Here is a 13,263-nt window from a genome sequence, read left to right as displayed (position 1 = left end):
TTTCCCTTGAACAGACAGAGTAGGAATGCTGTCAAAACTCATCTGGGCTTGACTCCTTGCTTTCAGGAGTTTTCTGCTCTATAGATTAAACTGGGATTCTTAAAAGGGTTTACCTTGCTTTCTTGCCCAAACCTCATCCCAATGAAATCATTTGTTTTATTCATGATGGTGCCAGAAATTATCATCTTAAGAGGGCATGGTGCCTCCAAGGTTGACCACCCTCACTGTAGAGAATTCAAGGTAACCAAAAGTCTAAAAGAAAATGTAAATTAAAAAAACAAACAAACCAAAAACCAGCAAAGAACATGACTTCTATCATTCAGAAGGCTATGGAGAAAAGTCTTAATTGCTTGCCGGAAAAGGGAAAAATAGATGTGACTCATTAAGAACTCCATTACAGTGGTTTGAGAACATTGCTTGAGAAGGCTCCCTTCTGCCTGTCTAACAGAGAAATCCACGTCTGAAAGGCCCAGAGTAATTAAGAAGACCTCCTTTGCCAATTTTACTGCCCAGATAGATTAATTTTGTAATAGGCAATTGCTCAAATAATCAGGTCCTAAATCATTGTTATTAAAAATAATATCTGGGCTTGGAAAACAACTGGGAATCAGTGAAGGAGTTTTAGTATGGAGATAATAAGATTCCAGCCTCATGAACTGGATAATAGCCTACATGCTATATTTTACAGTGGACATTCTTCAAGGGTGGCCCTACATACAGAGCATTGCAGTACTCTAGCCTTAACCATGATCTTGGTAACTATTGAAAGCTCTGACCAGCTCAAAATACCTGATCCAAACCCACAGGATGTATGCTTTAATATGCTTCTTTCCTAATGCTGTATTTATTTATTAGGTGATAGAAGCAGGAGTTGGATGTTCTCTCTGTTTATGCATATATCCATCTGCTGCCAAAAAGAACAAAACTCACAACAATTTACAGTACCCACAAGAACATTTATTGTGCCAAAGCAATTTCTCTTTCCAATGTGCCTTTTCACAGTCAGGATTATAACACAGAAAAATCACAGAGGACTTTGCACGTCCCATCAGGATCTCATGACATGTTCTTAAGAAGATGATTTTAAAAAGAAGAGTTTTATGAAAAACATTAACAGAGAAGGGGGAGGAAGTGCTTGTAAGGGAAACAAATACTTATTATTCCTCCCCCAAAAATGTTTCCACATCATTTAGCATCGGTAAAACTAGCGTGTATCAATGTGTCCGTGGAACATGTCCAAAAATAGAACACTGTTTCTTAAAACTTTCCTTGCAAATCTGTTTTCATTCTGTGTAACTGATTATTTAGTCAGCCATGAATTGATAATACCCAAATTGAATTATGGAATGACCACCATGTAGGATTACCTTTACATTTAAATAAATAAATATATACATAAAGCAGACAGCATGGACATTTCAGTTGGTCCAAAGTGCACCTGGGAAATAGTGTAGAGTGTTGGCATTATCAAAAACTATCCTCACGCAATTATATAGAGTTTCCAGTTGTTTCCAGGTTCAGTTGAAAATGCTGGTTTTGACCTTTTAAGCCCTACATTTTTGGTGCCCGGTTAGCTTCCACCTAAATACAGATACAGATTCTGTACGAATACATTGCACGGAAGTTATAATCTCAGTACTTTCCCTTCGGCTTCCTATCAAATCCAACCAGCCTGCAGAATTCCAACCTCTTCTGGACCAGGACCCCAATATTGGATCACTTCTCTGGAAGAAAACTAGCAGGGTCCCCTCCCTTTACACATTGAAACAAGCTTTGGAAACACTTTTATTTAGTAGAAATTCTTTATGATTACTTTTCACTGGCATGACTTGAAAGAACACTTAATCTCAGCACTTTTTAATATTCCTTTATATTGTGAAACATAACTTATTCCAATAGAAGAGCATATCTGTAGCTCAGGGTTGAACTGTGGAGTCCATGGTCCTCTCAGAGCTTGGTTGTTTGCTTGCAGATATTTCATTACCCAACTAGGTAACATCATCATTGCGAGTGAGTGTGGGGTTTTGCTCCCTGTTATATACAGTAGCTTGCCTTGACAGTATTGGTGGAAGGGTGGTTTTCTCCTTGGTAATTTCTTGATTAGGGTATTGTTTTCTGCTTGATTGTTTGTCTGGTGTTAATCCCTGCTTATCTGAGTGTTGGCTGCTGGAGAGAACCTGGTCTTTTTGTTTGGGTCTTTTGGTTTCCTTCTTAGCTTTTTTATTGTCTCTTTTGAATGGTGTGTAAATCTATCAAGGAACTACCAAGGAGAAAACCACACCCCCACCAACATTGGCAGGGCAAGCTACTCTATATGAACAGGGAGCAAACTCCACACTCTCTCGCACTGATGATGTTACCTAGCTGGGTAGTGAAATGTCTGCAAGCAAACAACCAAGCTCAGAGAGCACCAAGGACTCCATATTACTTATTACTGGTTATATGACGTTGGTTCATAAGCAAGTCACCTTGTACAGAAATTCCTACAGAAAAGCCATATGGCATAAAGCAGATGTTATGTTCAGCTGTTATACCTTCGCAAAAGTTTGGCATTCCATTTTTCACACCCAGTAATCATAGACATGAGTCTGCCTCAAATATTAAGTGAATCAGGATTTCATCATCCTGATTTATGGTGCTAACACAATCATTGGATGTTACCATCAGGAATCCTGCAAATAATACCTAACATTTAAAATTAAAAATTCCAGAGTTATGCTGAAAACAGACCTCAGTGTGAATGACTCTTGACACAGAAGAGATAATTTTGGTAGAATAAAACTATTTTAGTTTTGGGATTTGAGATGGAGGTTTGCATTGGGTAGATGAAGCACTCCAAGCTCAGCCTGGTTGGTACTTAACTCCTCCCAATTTCCTCCCTTCTGTACTCTAAGGGAAACATGATTCTTCCAATCACGTAGTTCCAGAAAAAGCTCAAGGAACTCTGGACTTTGAAACCCCAATACATCTGAAGAGTACATAGGCAAGAAATGATTGAAGTAGCAAGTGCTCTAGCGCATGCAAAAGTAGTCATTTTTTCCCCTTAATCAAGTTCTTGAGGACATTGCAATCCATGACATGGGCTCAGAAAGAACTTGGAAGAACTTCCAGAAAATACAGAATATAGGATGTAGGACTGTAGTGGGTAAGGGAGAGAGACTCAAATAACAGGTATGTTGCCTTGTACCAAAGGATATTTTTCCTAGTAATGAGGGAGAGGATATCTTATGATATTCTAGAGGGTGCCACACTTCAGTTCCCAGAGCTCATAAGCATCATAGCCAGTAATAAAGGATGCTGGAAGTTCTGGAACGTCTGGAGGACCACATGGAATAAAACTCAGAAGTGAACATAACCTGGTGCTTGTTTATAATGTTCAGCCCTCAAAGGTTACATAACACTATGTTAATCCTTCTGAATCTGGTCCCGCTACATCGTAATTCCTATCATCTCCAGCCAAGAAGGTACCAAGTAGAAAAAAATCATGCATTTTATGGGCTATACAAAGAGATGAAGTGATGTGAATGGCATTGCTGTGGAATTAGGTCAGACTTTCCCCAGGTGTGCTCCACATTTTGCAGAAACTGATTTGAACAGACCTGCAGTGGAGGAGGAGAATGATTTGGCAACTGCTGTGTGGAGGCACAGCATGAGGGAAAGTGTATTTGCTGATGGGAGGCAGGAAGCAGACTTACCTCAGTAGCCTATAGCTTGGTGGCCCAGCATATCGCATGCAGGTAGTCCCAGGTTCCATAACTGAAGTATCTTTGAGATCCATCTCTGAAAATATCAGAGGAAGCAAAGATCTTGCTCAAAAATTGAAGGACCAAGTCTTCTCATCAGTATCCCCCACATGGAACATATCCCCAGAAGTGTGATTGGCCCTACTCTCTTCTCATTCAGGAAGGCCCTTAAAACCAACCTGTTTCATTAGGCCTACAGCGCTTAGGATGTTTGGGGGCCATCCCTCTCTGATGGACAGCTTCATTGTCTCTGTTGTGTTTGGCTTGATTATTATATTAATTGGTAGATATATTCCATTTTAGGGGTTTGTTCTTGCACACTGTCTAGAGGTGGTCAGTTTAGGATGGTTTATACATGATAGGACATAAGAAACATATACAAATGGGGTTTGAGTCACCTGTAGACCTTAGCCCATGGGTTGCCTACTCTGGTCTAACTCAGCCAACACCATGAACATGACACCAGTGTCCACAGGGAGAAGATTATAGTAGCATGATCAAAGCCCTGATCCTTTGTACATGTACACTCACTTTACCATGACCACCATCTTGACTTCTTTACCTCACACCATGGATGCCAGTCAATGGTTTCCATGAAGTGTGGCCATGATGCTGCAGCCTTAACTCCATGCTGCCACAGCAAACTCTCTTCAGTGTCCAGTAACCAGTAGCACCCCTCCACTCTGTTCTCAACCATGAGAACCCCCATCAATGCTGGGTGGGGATTCGGGGCAACTTTTGGCAATAGGCCCTCAGAAGGCCCATCTTCTGAGCAGACCACCTCTTTTTTCATTCTTCTTGCTCCTTCTCATTTCTTTGACTTCCTTGGTGTCCATTTTCATCTCTGCTGGATGGGAGGGCAAAGCAAACAGGTCCTGCTGCTTTCCGTGCAACTTTCACAGCTCACATGTTCAGGGTGGGCCGGTCAATTGTAACAGAGCTAAGAAGAGGAGGAGCAGTGCTGGGAAGAGCCTTTAGCAGCTGGCAATCGACCCTCTTGAAAAAAAAATAGGGGCTGATGTCGGGCCTATATTTTCTGCATACCAGCAGAGAGTATGGTGAAACACACAAAAAAGAATCAATCCTCAAGGCACAAAGAAAGCGCTGCATTTTCCAAAAAGCTGATGGTCTGCATGAAGCCAAAGAGGCATAACCAATGGAAAGGGGGAGGATTCACAAGCAAGATCTGAGTTTTAATGCTGGGGACATATCAAGAAAAGATGGTCACCAACAAGAGGCCAGCCTGAGCTGAGAGGAAGAGTCCAAATGATCCAGCCATGGTGTCAACTGCCCCAGTAGCATTCCTACAAATGCTGTTGGGGAGTAAAGTAAATGTGCTATCAATGGCTGAAATCTCCTTCTTCTCACAGAAAGCCTCATTGGCACATCCCTTCATGGTGATGGTCATATTTTTTCCTCCTGCAAAGAGAATGAGAGGAGACAGCTGTCAACTGGGACCTAGCTAACTTGGAGCAATGTGGGAGAGAAAAAGAGAGAAGCTAGGACCCCGAGGAAACTTCCTTCTGCTTTCTGCATATATACATGGCAAGAGGGCATGAAGCTGTATTCACACAATGGGCTTCATCAGGTGAAGATTTAGCAGGTATAGTCCCATTACAGGCCAAGCTTGGCTATGGCTGAATTGTTTAGGAGATTTTGTTTGGGCTGGGTTGGGTTTTTGGTGACTTAGCATATTTCATGGACCTGAACTGCTTGATTAGCTTGTGGCTGAATGTATTGTGCAAACCCAGAAAAGGGGTTTATTTGATAATTAGGTTAAGCATGTTGAGTGAGCACAGCCAATGCAAAGGGGCCATCCCAGCCTTGGACAGATGTGGACACTACACTGTAATCCAGTGGTTTGGGTTCAGTACCATGGACAGTGGTCCTGTGATTGAAAGAGGAAGTAGCCACTGAAAATGTAGAACAGCTTCTAAAGTCAAGGGTCAAAACTGATCCTCTACCTCACCCTTACCTCACTATTATTGGTCAGAGGAATGCTACATATTTATTTCCCCTACCAGCTCTCATTTAACTGGATGATACAGAGCAATGGCATCTGAAGTGAGGAGCAAAAATCTGCAGGTTGGTGAATGCAACCTGGCAATTGAAACCCTGCCTCTTTTATACACATATTGCAAAGCCACCTCTGCCACTTTTCAGATTTTGACCTCCCTCCCCTGATTAAGAGGGCATAGGGAATGGCCTTGAAGAACAGGAGGTGGAAGAGTTGGGCTAGGACGGGGGATGAGATAGGAGGCTGTTTGGTCCAGCGTCTGATGGAAGGGTGGTTTGGTTTTTATCTCTGTTTTTATTGATTGTTGTGATCCATCTAGGATCATTATATGAGATAGGCAGCCATATACTGTACATTCTGTAAATAAAATAAATAAGAGGGTCAGATAAGAGGGGCTTGAGCCCAGATCAAGAAAATAACTTAAGAAAATGTCTCAGACAAGACCCTCCCTAGTTCATAGAAAGTGAAGGGAGCAGGGGAGCACATTCAGACTTGCAAGATTCTGGTACTAGAACTGCTACAATAAAAGTAGTCCTGACCTATACGGCCTTGGTTTTGTAGTCTGGTCTACCTTGTAGCCCTCCCCAGATGCCGCTGATCAAGAACGTGCTTTTGAAATTCTTTCAGAGGAAAGAATTGTGAAGATACGGTGTTTCTGGATTTATTTAGGGTGATGTGGACCAGAGTTATGTACAAATGTCCTGGGTTTTATTGTCTGATTCTTTCTGCAGCACTTTGCACACTTTCTGATTCCCCATGTTCCATTCCGGAGGAAATTCTGTCCAGGCAGATTTTGAGTAGCAATGCGACTATAACCCTTGTACTTAGAACCTTGCTGACAAAACCGTTATTTAAAAAGGAACAAACAGAAGTGATAGTAACAAAAATAGCAGATAAGCTTTTTAGGTTGTTTTATGTCTTTTGTTGCACATGACCAGCCACTGTCTAAACTACACAATTCAAAACAATAGAAAAGAGAAATTCCATCCATAGAAACAAAACTCCTGCATAATTTGGAAATATTTCTCTGGGTATGTGTGCATTTCACAGGAATCGTGGGTAGACCCCCTCTCCAACCACCACCAACGGAGACATTCAGATCATGGTGGACCTCCAAAATCTGGCCTTTTAGATCATGGCAATTTCCATTCAGAAACTGGATTTCCTAACTGGCAGGATAAAATCCTGAATAGTGGGCATGAATCTGTATGTTTTACCTTCTTTCGTTTGAAGAAAGAGCTCTGCACAATATATCTCGTCCTGTCCAATACAGTCAATCATTTTCTCCTCGCATCCACTCTGTTCTTTTGGCTCCGTATAGCAAGCTGGGCATCTTTTCGTATTGGTGGTTACAGTTTTTCTGGGGGGCACTGCAGGAAAGAAGAGATAAGTGTGAGATAGAAGAATATTAAAGTAGTTGGGATGACCACAAGGTAAGGGTGAGAAACTCAAAAATCAATAGTTTCCTTCCCCAGCCATTTTCTCAGTTCCTGCCAACACTCTTGACCAACTGATCTGTTGGCCTCTTCACTGAAACAGAGTCTGATTACTTTGTCCTGTTATCTGGGGGATTTTTAGCCTTTGAAAAGAAGAAATAGTGAAGTTAAAGCACGAATGCACAACTGGGGTTGTGTGGCCTTTGCCTAGTAGACTGAAACCACTCTCCCTCATATTATGCAAAGACAAAAAAGGGGGCAGACCTGCAGATTAAGAATAACAACGAGGGGATTTAATGTAATGACATGAATGGTCATTAAAAGGAACTTCATTGAATGTGGTTACTATGATTGCTCCCCACCTGTTTAATTTATTTCTCTTCCATGATTCTTTGAAAGATTACAATTTAGCAGACCTTTGTGGCTCTGGAGATTTTGCCCTTCCTTTTCAGGAGCCATGTTGACCCTGGTGCCTTAGTTTGTATGTCTTGGGTTAAAGCAGTGTTTCTCAACCTTGGGAACTTTAAGATGTGTAGACTTCAACATCCATAATTCCAAAATCCATGCTGGCTGGGGAATTATGGATGTTGAAGTCCACACATCTTAAAGTTCCCAAGGTTGAGAAACCCTGGGTTAAAATAATCCCATGCTTCCCAAGGGCCTTCAAACTCTCCACCGAATAAAGCTAATTCTCTTTCACGGAATGGAATGAGAGATGGTATGAAAATGCAGGAGGATCCTCAGCCTGGGACTCTGAAGAATTTCTAATGCCCCTCTCCTAGATGGTGTACCTGCCTGTGAACGTCATGCTACTTTACATCCCTGTCAGGCCCAGCCCAAGAACAGCAAAGAGACGGTCCAGACCAGAATAGCTTCTTTATTAGCTTGCACCTAATATTGACAGAATCTCACCAGACTAAACTTATGCTAAAGCAACTAGTGGATATACCACATGAGACTCTAGGGAGGGGCTAGCCTCCTCCTCTTCATCTTCCCACACTCTTGTGGTGGGCTGAGGAGGTGCTAGCTCTGGAATGTCTCCCCTCCCTCCTGACAACCTTGAACCTCCATTCCAGAATCTTCTCTGCTCATGCCATCCATTACAAACCCACTGCAATGTATCCCCACCACAAGGTATGATCCCGTGCAGGAGATTTATCTTTAGATGGGAGAGGAAAACAGGATGAAAGAATCAGAGAAAAGGAAACAAAGGGAGAGCCCAAAATTGTACATCTTGCAGGATTGGTGCATTGATCGCCCTCGCAGCAGGAAACTTGACCCAAGATATTCTGGTTCTTGCCCATATCTAGAACAGCCAGGCCCTTGTTACACTCCTCTGAATGGATACAGCTCTTCATGGTCGCCTGTTTGGTTGGTCCTGTAGGGATCCAAAAGAAGATATGGTGTCTGCAACAATGAAGCTGTTGACCCTATTGCTCAGCATCTTGTGAGTTCGAGTCAGAGCATGAACTTCTAGCTTCCCCTACTTCTCTAGGTTCCCAAGGTTTCTACCTTAGCGTACCCCAATCTGCTGCCCTCCAGATAAGTTGGAACGTGAGTTCTTTTATTCATGTCCAAGAAACTACAGTAAGCTTCAAGTAAAACATTGGCTCTCCCACATCACTAGCACCTTTTCCCATATACAAAATTCCCCAGTTAACCCATCAGTCTTGCCCAAGGGATCACATGTCCACCTCTAAAGTCTTGGGTTATCACTTGCCCAGGTCATGCAAAAATTGCCACTGAACTGAATATTTTAAGGTAGCAGATAACAGTATACGTATATTGGTAATAGAAGCCTAGCCAAATTTAAGAAAGAATGTCCCCCTTATATACTACACATCCCACAGCAAGGCAAATGTAGACATTTGAAATATGGTTTATAGGAAAAGAGTTATGAGACCTGTTAAAAATAACAGATGAAATGACTTAAAGAGATACTAGAAATAACCTTCATTCTTCAACATGCAATGTGAAGTACAAATATTTAGGTTGTGGTTAATGGTTAAGGAAACAAAAGGAAGAGAAGGGGAGAATTCATCACTAAAAAGTTTTTTTTTCCTTTTAATATAAAATGTTTTTACTCCAGCTTCCCTAGTAGTTGTTTCTTCCTTACATTGCTTTATGTATCTTTTTCTTGTATCTTTAAAAAAATGTCAAAGCTCAAGCAAAATGATAAAATGAAATAAATAAAAAAACCCTTTTAACAAATGAAAGCTAAAAAAAGAAAGAATTATGAAATATAGGAGGAGAAAGCATATTGATCGTGTTTCATTAAAAGCATTACGTTTCAATGAAGTCCATTCTAATTTTTACCCTGACCACACCCACTGCATTGTCTTGAACCAAAGGCATCGGGGAGGTGGCCACAACCAGACAACAGAAGTGGATCTGAACATGCTGCTTTTCATCATATTGTCCATTTCCTCCAGTGGTCTCCATCTTCTCCTAAAACATTTCCCCTTCCCCTGGAACAATTTAGAGAAAGCGACTACCCAATTTCTCTCTCTAGAAATCGGGTAGAGACTTTCAACATTCTTCATGCCTGGTAATCCTTCAAAGAGTTGGCTTTACAAACTCTTGGTTGGGTTTGCACACCATATTAGACAAGGTCACCATGGTTGGGTTGTTCATGGTTCAGCTCAGTGTGGGATCCTGCTCATTGCCTTAGCCTGTGGTCTGCCCCAGGCCACCAGATTAAGCCATAATATCATTCTTTGGGCATCACATATAAGATGAATGCAAGTGTTGTTCCATTAAACCAGGCACTGGGTGAATTCAGCCTTCCCAGAAAGAGTTATGGCTTCAGCCTATGTTCCTGCAGGACCAACCTGTCCCACTTTTCTTCCTCCTATCATTTCCCCTGCATATTTGCCCACAGCTATGACTCACAGCCTGGTACTGACGTCGCAATAAACCTGGAGGTCATCTCTCTCTTATTCCCTTCCCTGCTCTCCAGCTGTGATTAGCCAATCTAAGAAGTTGGTAGTTGATGGATGCAGCTCTCATCATGAGGCTCCGTGATGACCAGTGAGAGAGAGGTGTGTCTCAGCTGTGCTTCACACAAACACACAGACACACTCCCAGGGAAAAGAAGAACATGAATCTAGCAAAGCATGTCAGTGTTTGAAGTACTTCGGAATGCTCTTTACTGTTTCTAGCCACCCCAGCAAAAAGCTGTTTCGGGTGGCTAGAAACTGACAGGCACAGAAAAGTTTGGTTTCTCGAAATTGGGAAGCCCAAGTAATGAAACCACAGGGCACGGATGTAGTGCATTTCTTAGCCTGCAGGATAAAACCAACCCAGCCCCTAGAAGAGACCATTCAGAACAATGTCGATTCACTGCATGCTGAATCCTGCTGCTGGCTTTGACTGTCCCGCACCTACCGAAAGACCTCTCCAACAGAATTATGCCACATTTGTCTTGAGCAGCAGAGCAGATCTGCTTGGTGCCTTGGCAGTTCCTTCCACTGGACTGACAAAAGGTACATTCTCGAGACAGTCCTAAAAGTGGAGGATATAAGAGTAAAAAATGAATCGTTTTCCTTTCCTTTCCCTGGTCTCCTTCCTCCTTGCCTCTCTTTTCCTTTTCCTTTCTTTGCTGAAGTTAAGTAATAATAATACCTGGGGACAGCAGAAGAGAAGAGAAAGAACTGGAGAAAATCACAAGATACAAAGACCTGCAAATAGAAATAGAATGACTATGGCAAAAGAAAGCAAAGATAGTACCAGTAGTAACAGGTGCCTTGAGTGCAATCCCAAAACTTCTGGAGCACCACTTGAAGACCATCAGGATTGACAAAATCACCATCCGTCCATTGCAAAAGGCAGCTTTACTTGGAAATGCTTACATCCTGTGAGGATACCTTTAACACTATCAAACAGCAATATCTGCCGATCCCAGGTCCTTGGGAAGGACTCGTTAGGTGGATAAAAATGCCAAATGCAGTCAAAACATCTGGCTGACTGTACGACCAACCATAATTTATTAAATTTGTATGTTGCCTGACTGTCAGCAACTCTGGGCGGCTCACAACAATCAAAGGAATTACAATAAAATCAATAAAACATAAAAAATAAGATTAACGATAAAAATGAGAATTGCCATCAATTTGCTTCTCAGGCTGGGGTGTTTCTGCCCAGATACTTGGCAAGTATCCAGCAGCACATAGTCCTCAGATTTCAAAGCCTCCAGAGATACTTGGGAATGCATGTGATCCAGCATCAACAGTTTGCCTACCTGAGCCCAAGCACAACTGTCCACACATACTATAAAGGACAACACAAGTCTTGCGCCACTTAGGCAACACCTTTTGACTCTATTCCATACACACACAGACACACACCCATTGAAACACACACTTTGCATTGACTGAAGCAAATCCTTTCACCCTTCTTAATGGCAGCACTAGTCCCGTTTCAACGTGTTATCACCAAAGGCCATCCCATATTTATCTCTACAACGGACGAGATGATCATTCTAAAAGTTGAGGGGGGGAATACTTCAAAGTGAGTTAATGAACATTGGCAATTTCTTCCTTCCCCAGGACAGTGGAAGGGTTGGAACTGATTGGCCAGAAGCGGAACCCTTCAATCATAAATCATCCCAAACGAAGATACTCACCCAGAGTAATGGATGCTGCGAGAAGGCAGAGGACAAAAGACACCTCCATGTTGCCAGATGTTTGCTGGGGCCTGAAATCAGAGCCGGGTTGGGAAGCTTGTTGAATGCATGAAAGGCACTCCCTCTGCTATAGCTGCTCTGGTTTTACAGAGAAGGCAGCCAAACGTTTCTCAGAAAGAGGGAGGAGGTATCAGATCATCTCTCCACCCTCTGCCTCTCCCTCCCCCCACCCTCAGAGGGACAGTGGCCAAGCTACAGTGGTGACATAGCAACTTTCCATAGGGGTAGCCAGGCCTTTTGCATCAAAGCCATCAAAGAGTCTTGCGTCATCTTAAAAGCAATTACATTCATTAACCCCCATCAACTTTGGCAGGCGACAGGCCACTTCGCCAGCTGCATAAGGCTTATTGCTTGGTGCAGACACTCTGCAGCTCTTTTTCAGTTGGTTGCCCCATCTCGACAAGGTGAGAAGCATCCAACCTTTCAAGGGAGGGATACAAAATCCAAACTGACAATTGAGGCAAACCCACTTGGGGTTCTTTTAGCTCTCTGTCAACCCAGATGCTGTTTCTTCTTTGCTCTCAAATTCAGGAGGGAATTTGGGAGGGTTTTATCCTGGCTGATGGTTGGGCTTCTGTGATTTCTGGGAGTTGAAGTCCACACATCTTCAAGTTGCCAAAGTTGAGAAACACTGGAATAGACATAGTCTCAGGCCTGCTAGAGAGGGTTTCCATACCTGGACAGCCTATAGGTCCCATACCAATGCAGCCATCTCTGCCATGCACAGACATTACACACACACACACACACACACAGAGAGAGTATCATATGTGATAGCTGCCTGCTGTGGAGTTTGCCTTACTGACAATATTCCAGCTGCTGAATCCCTGCTTCTCATATCAGCCAATTAGATGTAATATATAACTCCTTCCTTCCACTCATTATCAAATATGTGTGGCTCCTCACATCTCCCAGAACCAGTAGTACCTGGCCAGCCTCATCTGGGTTGGAAGTTAAATGGCTAATAAACAGATGGGAGGCCACAAGGACATCTCAGGGCTGCAGGCTAGATTTAAAATCAACAACACATCCTGGAAGAAAGTGACAATCAACTTCCATCCTGCTACCAAGAAAACTATATGGGCCAGCTGATGAAATCACCAAGAGCTGTTAGATTTGAGAATGTTTTCCCTCCTCCTCCTCCTCCTCCTCCTCCTCCTCCTCCTCCTCCTCCTCCTCCTCCTCCTCACAGCTCACATGCCATTCTCTGCTCTATTCCTTCATCGCTTCATTCATATGCACCCAAATATGTATCTGAGATTTGGACTGTATGATTGGTACAAAATCTGTGATGCATCCTTGCGAAAGTGGGCCCTGTTTTGGTTATGTAAACATTCAGTTTCTCCAAATTCTCTTCTCCATGGTCCAGCTCTCCTTTGTTAA

General features: G+C 42.6%; 1 protein-coding gene across 1 annotated transcript; it reads right to left on the bottom strand.

The window, feature by feature from the left end:
- Positions 1 to 1,997: 1,997 nt before the first annotated feature.
- Positions 1,998 to 11,979, bottom strand: LOC103067723 (phospholipase A2 inhibitor PIP-like). The gene is made up of 5 exons (XM_007439996.4): positions 11,821 to 11,979; positions 10,584 to 10,700; positions 8,428 to 8,574; positions 6,978 to 7,130; positions 1,998 to 5,162 (listed from the first exon to the last, which is right to left on the bottom strand). The coding sequence occupies exons 1-5, from the start codon at positions 11,867 to 11,869 to the stop codon at positions 4,954 to 4,956; spliced, it is 675 nt and encodes a 224-aa protein (XP_007440058.1). The 5' UTR covers positions 11,870 to 11,979; the 3' UTR covers positions 1,998 to 4,953.
- Positions 11,980 to 13,263: the final 1,284 nt, after the last annotated feature.

Source organism: Python bivittatus, unplaced genomic scaffold (genome assembly GCF_059951505.1).
Source record: "Python bivittatus isolate LINGU-HERP-01145 unplaced genomic scaffold, Pbiv_v1 ctg000310_np1212, whole genome shotgun sequence".
NCBI classification, from domain to species: domain Eukaryota; kingdom Metazoa; phylum Chordata; class Lepidosauria; order Squamata; family Pythonidae; genus Python; species Python bivittatus.
Note: the sequence above shows the minus strand (reverse complement) of the source record. Positions and strands in the feature narration are given on the sequence as shown.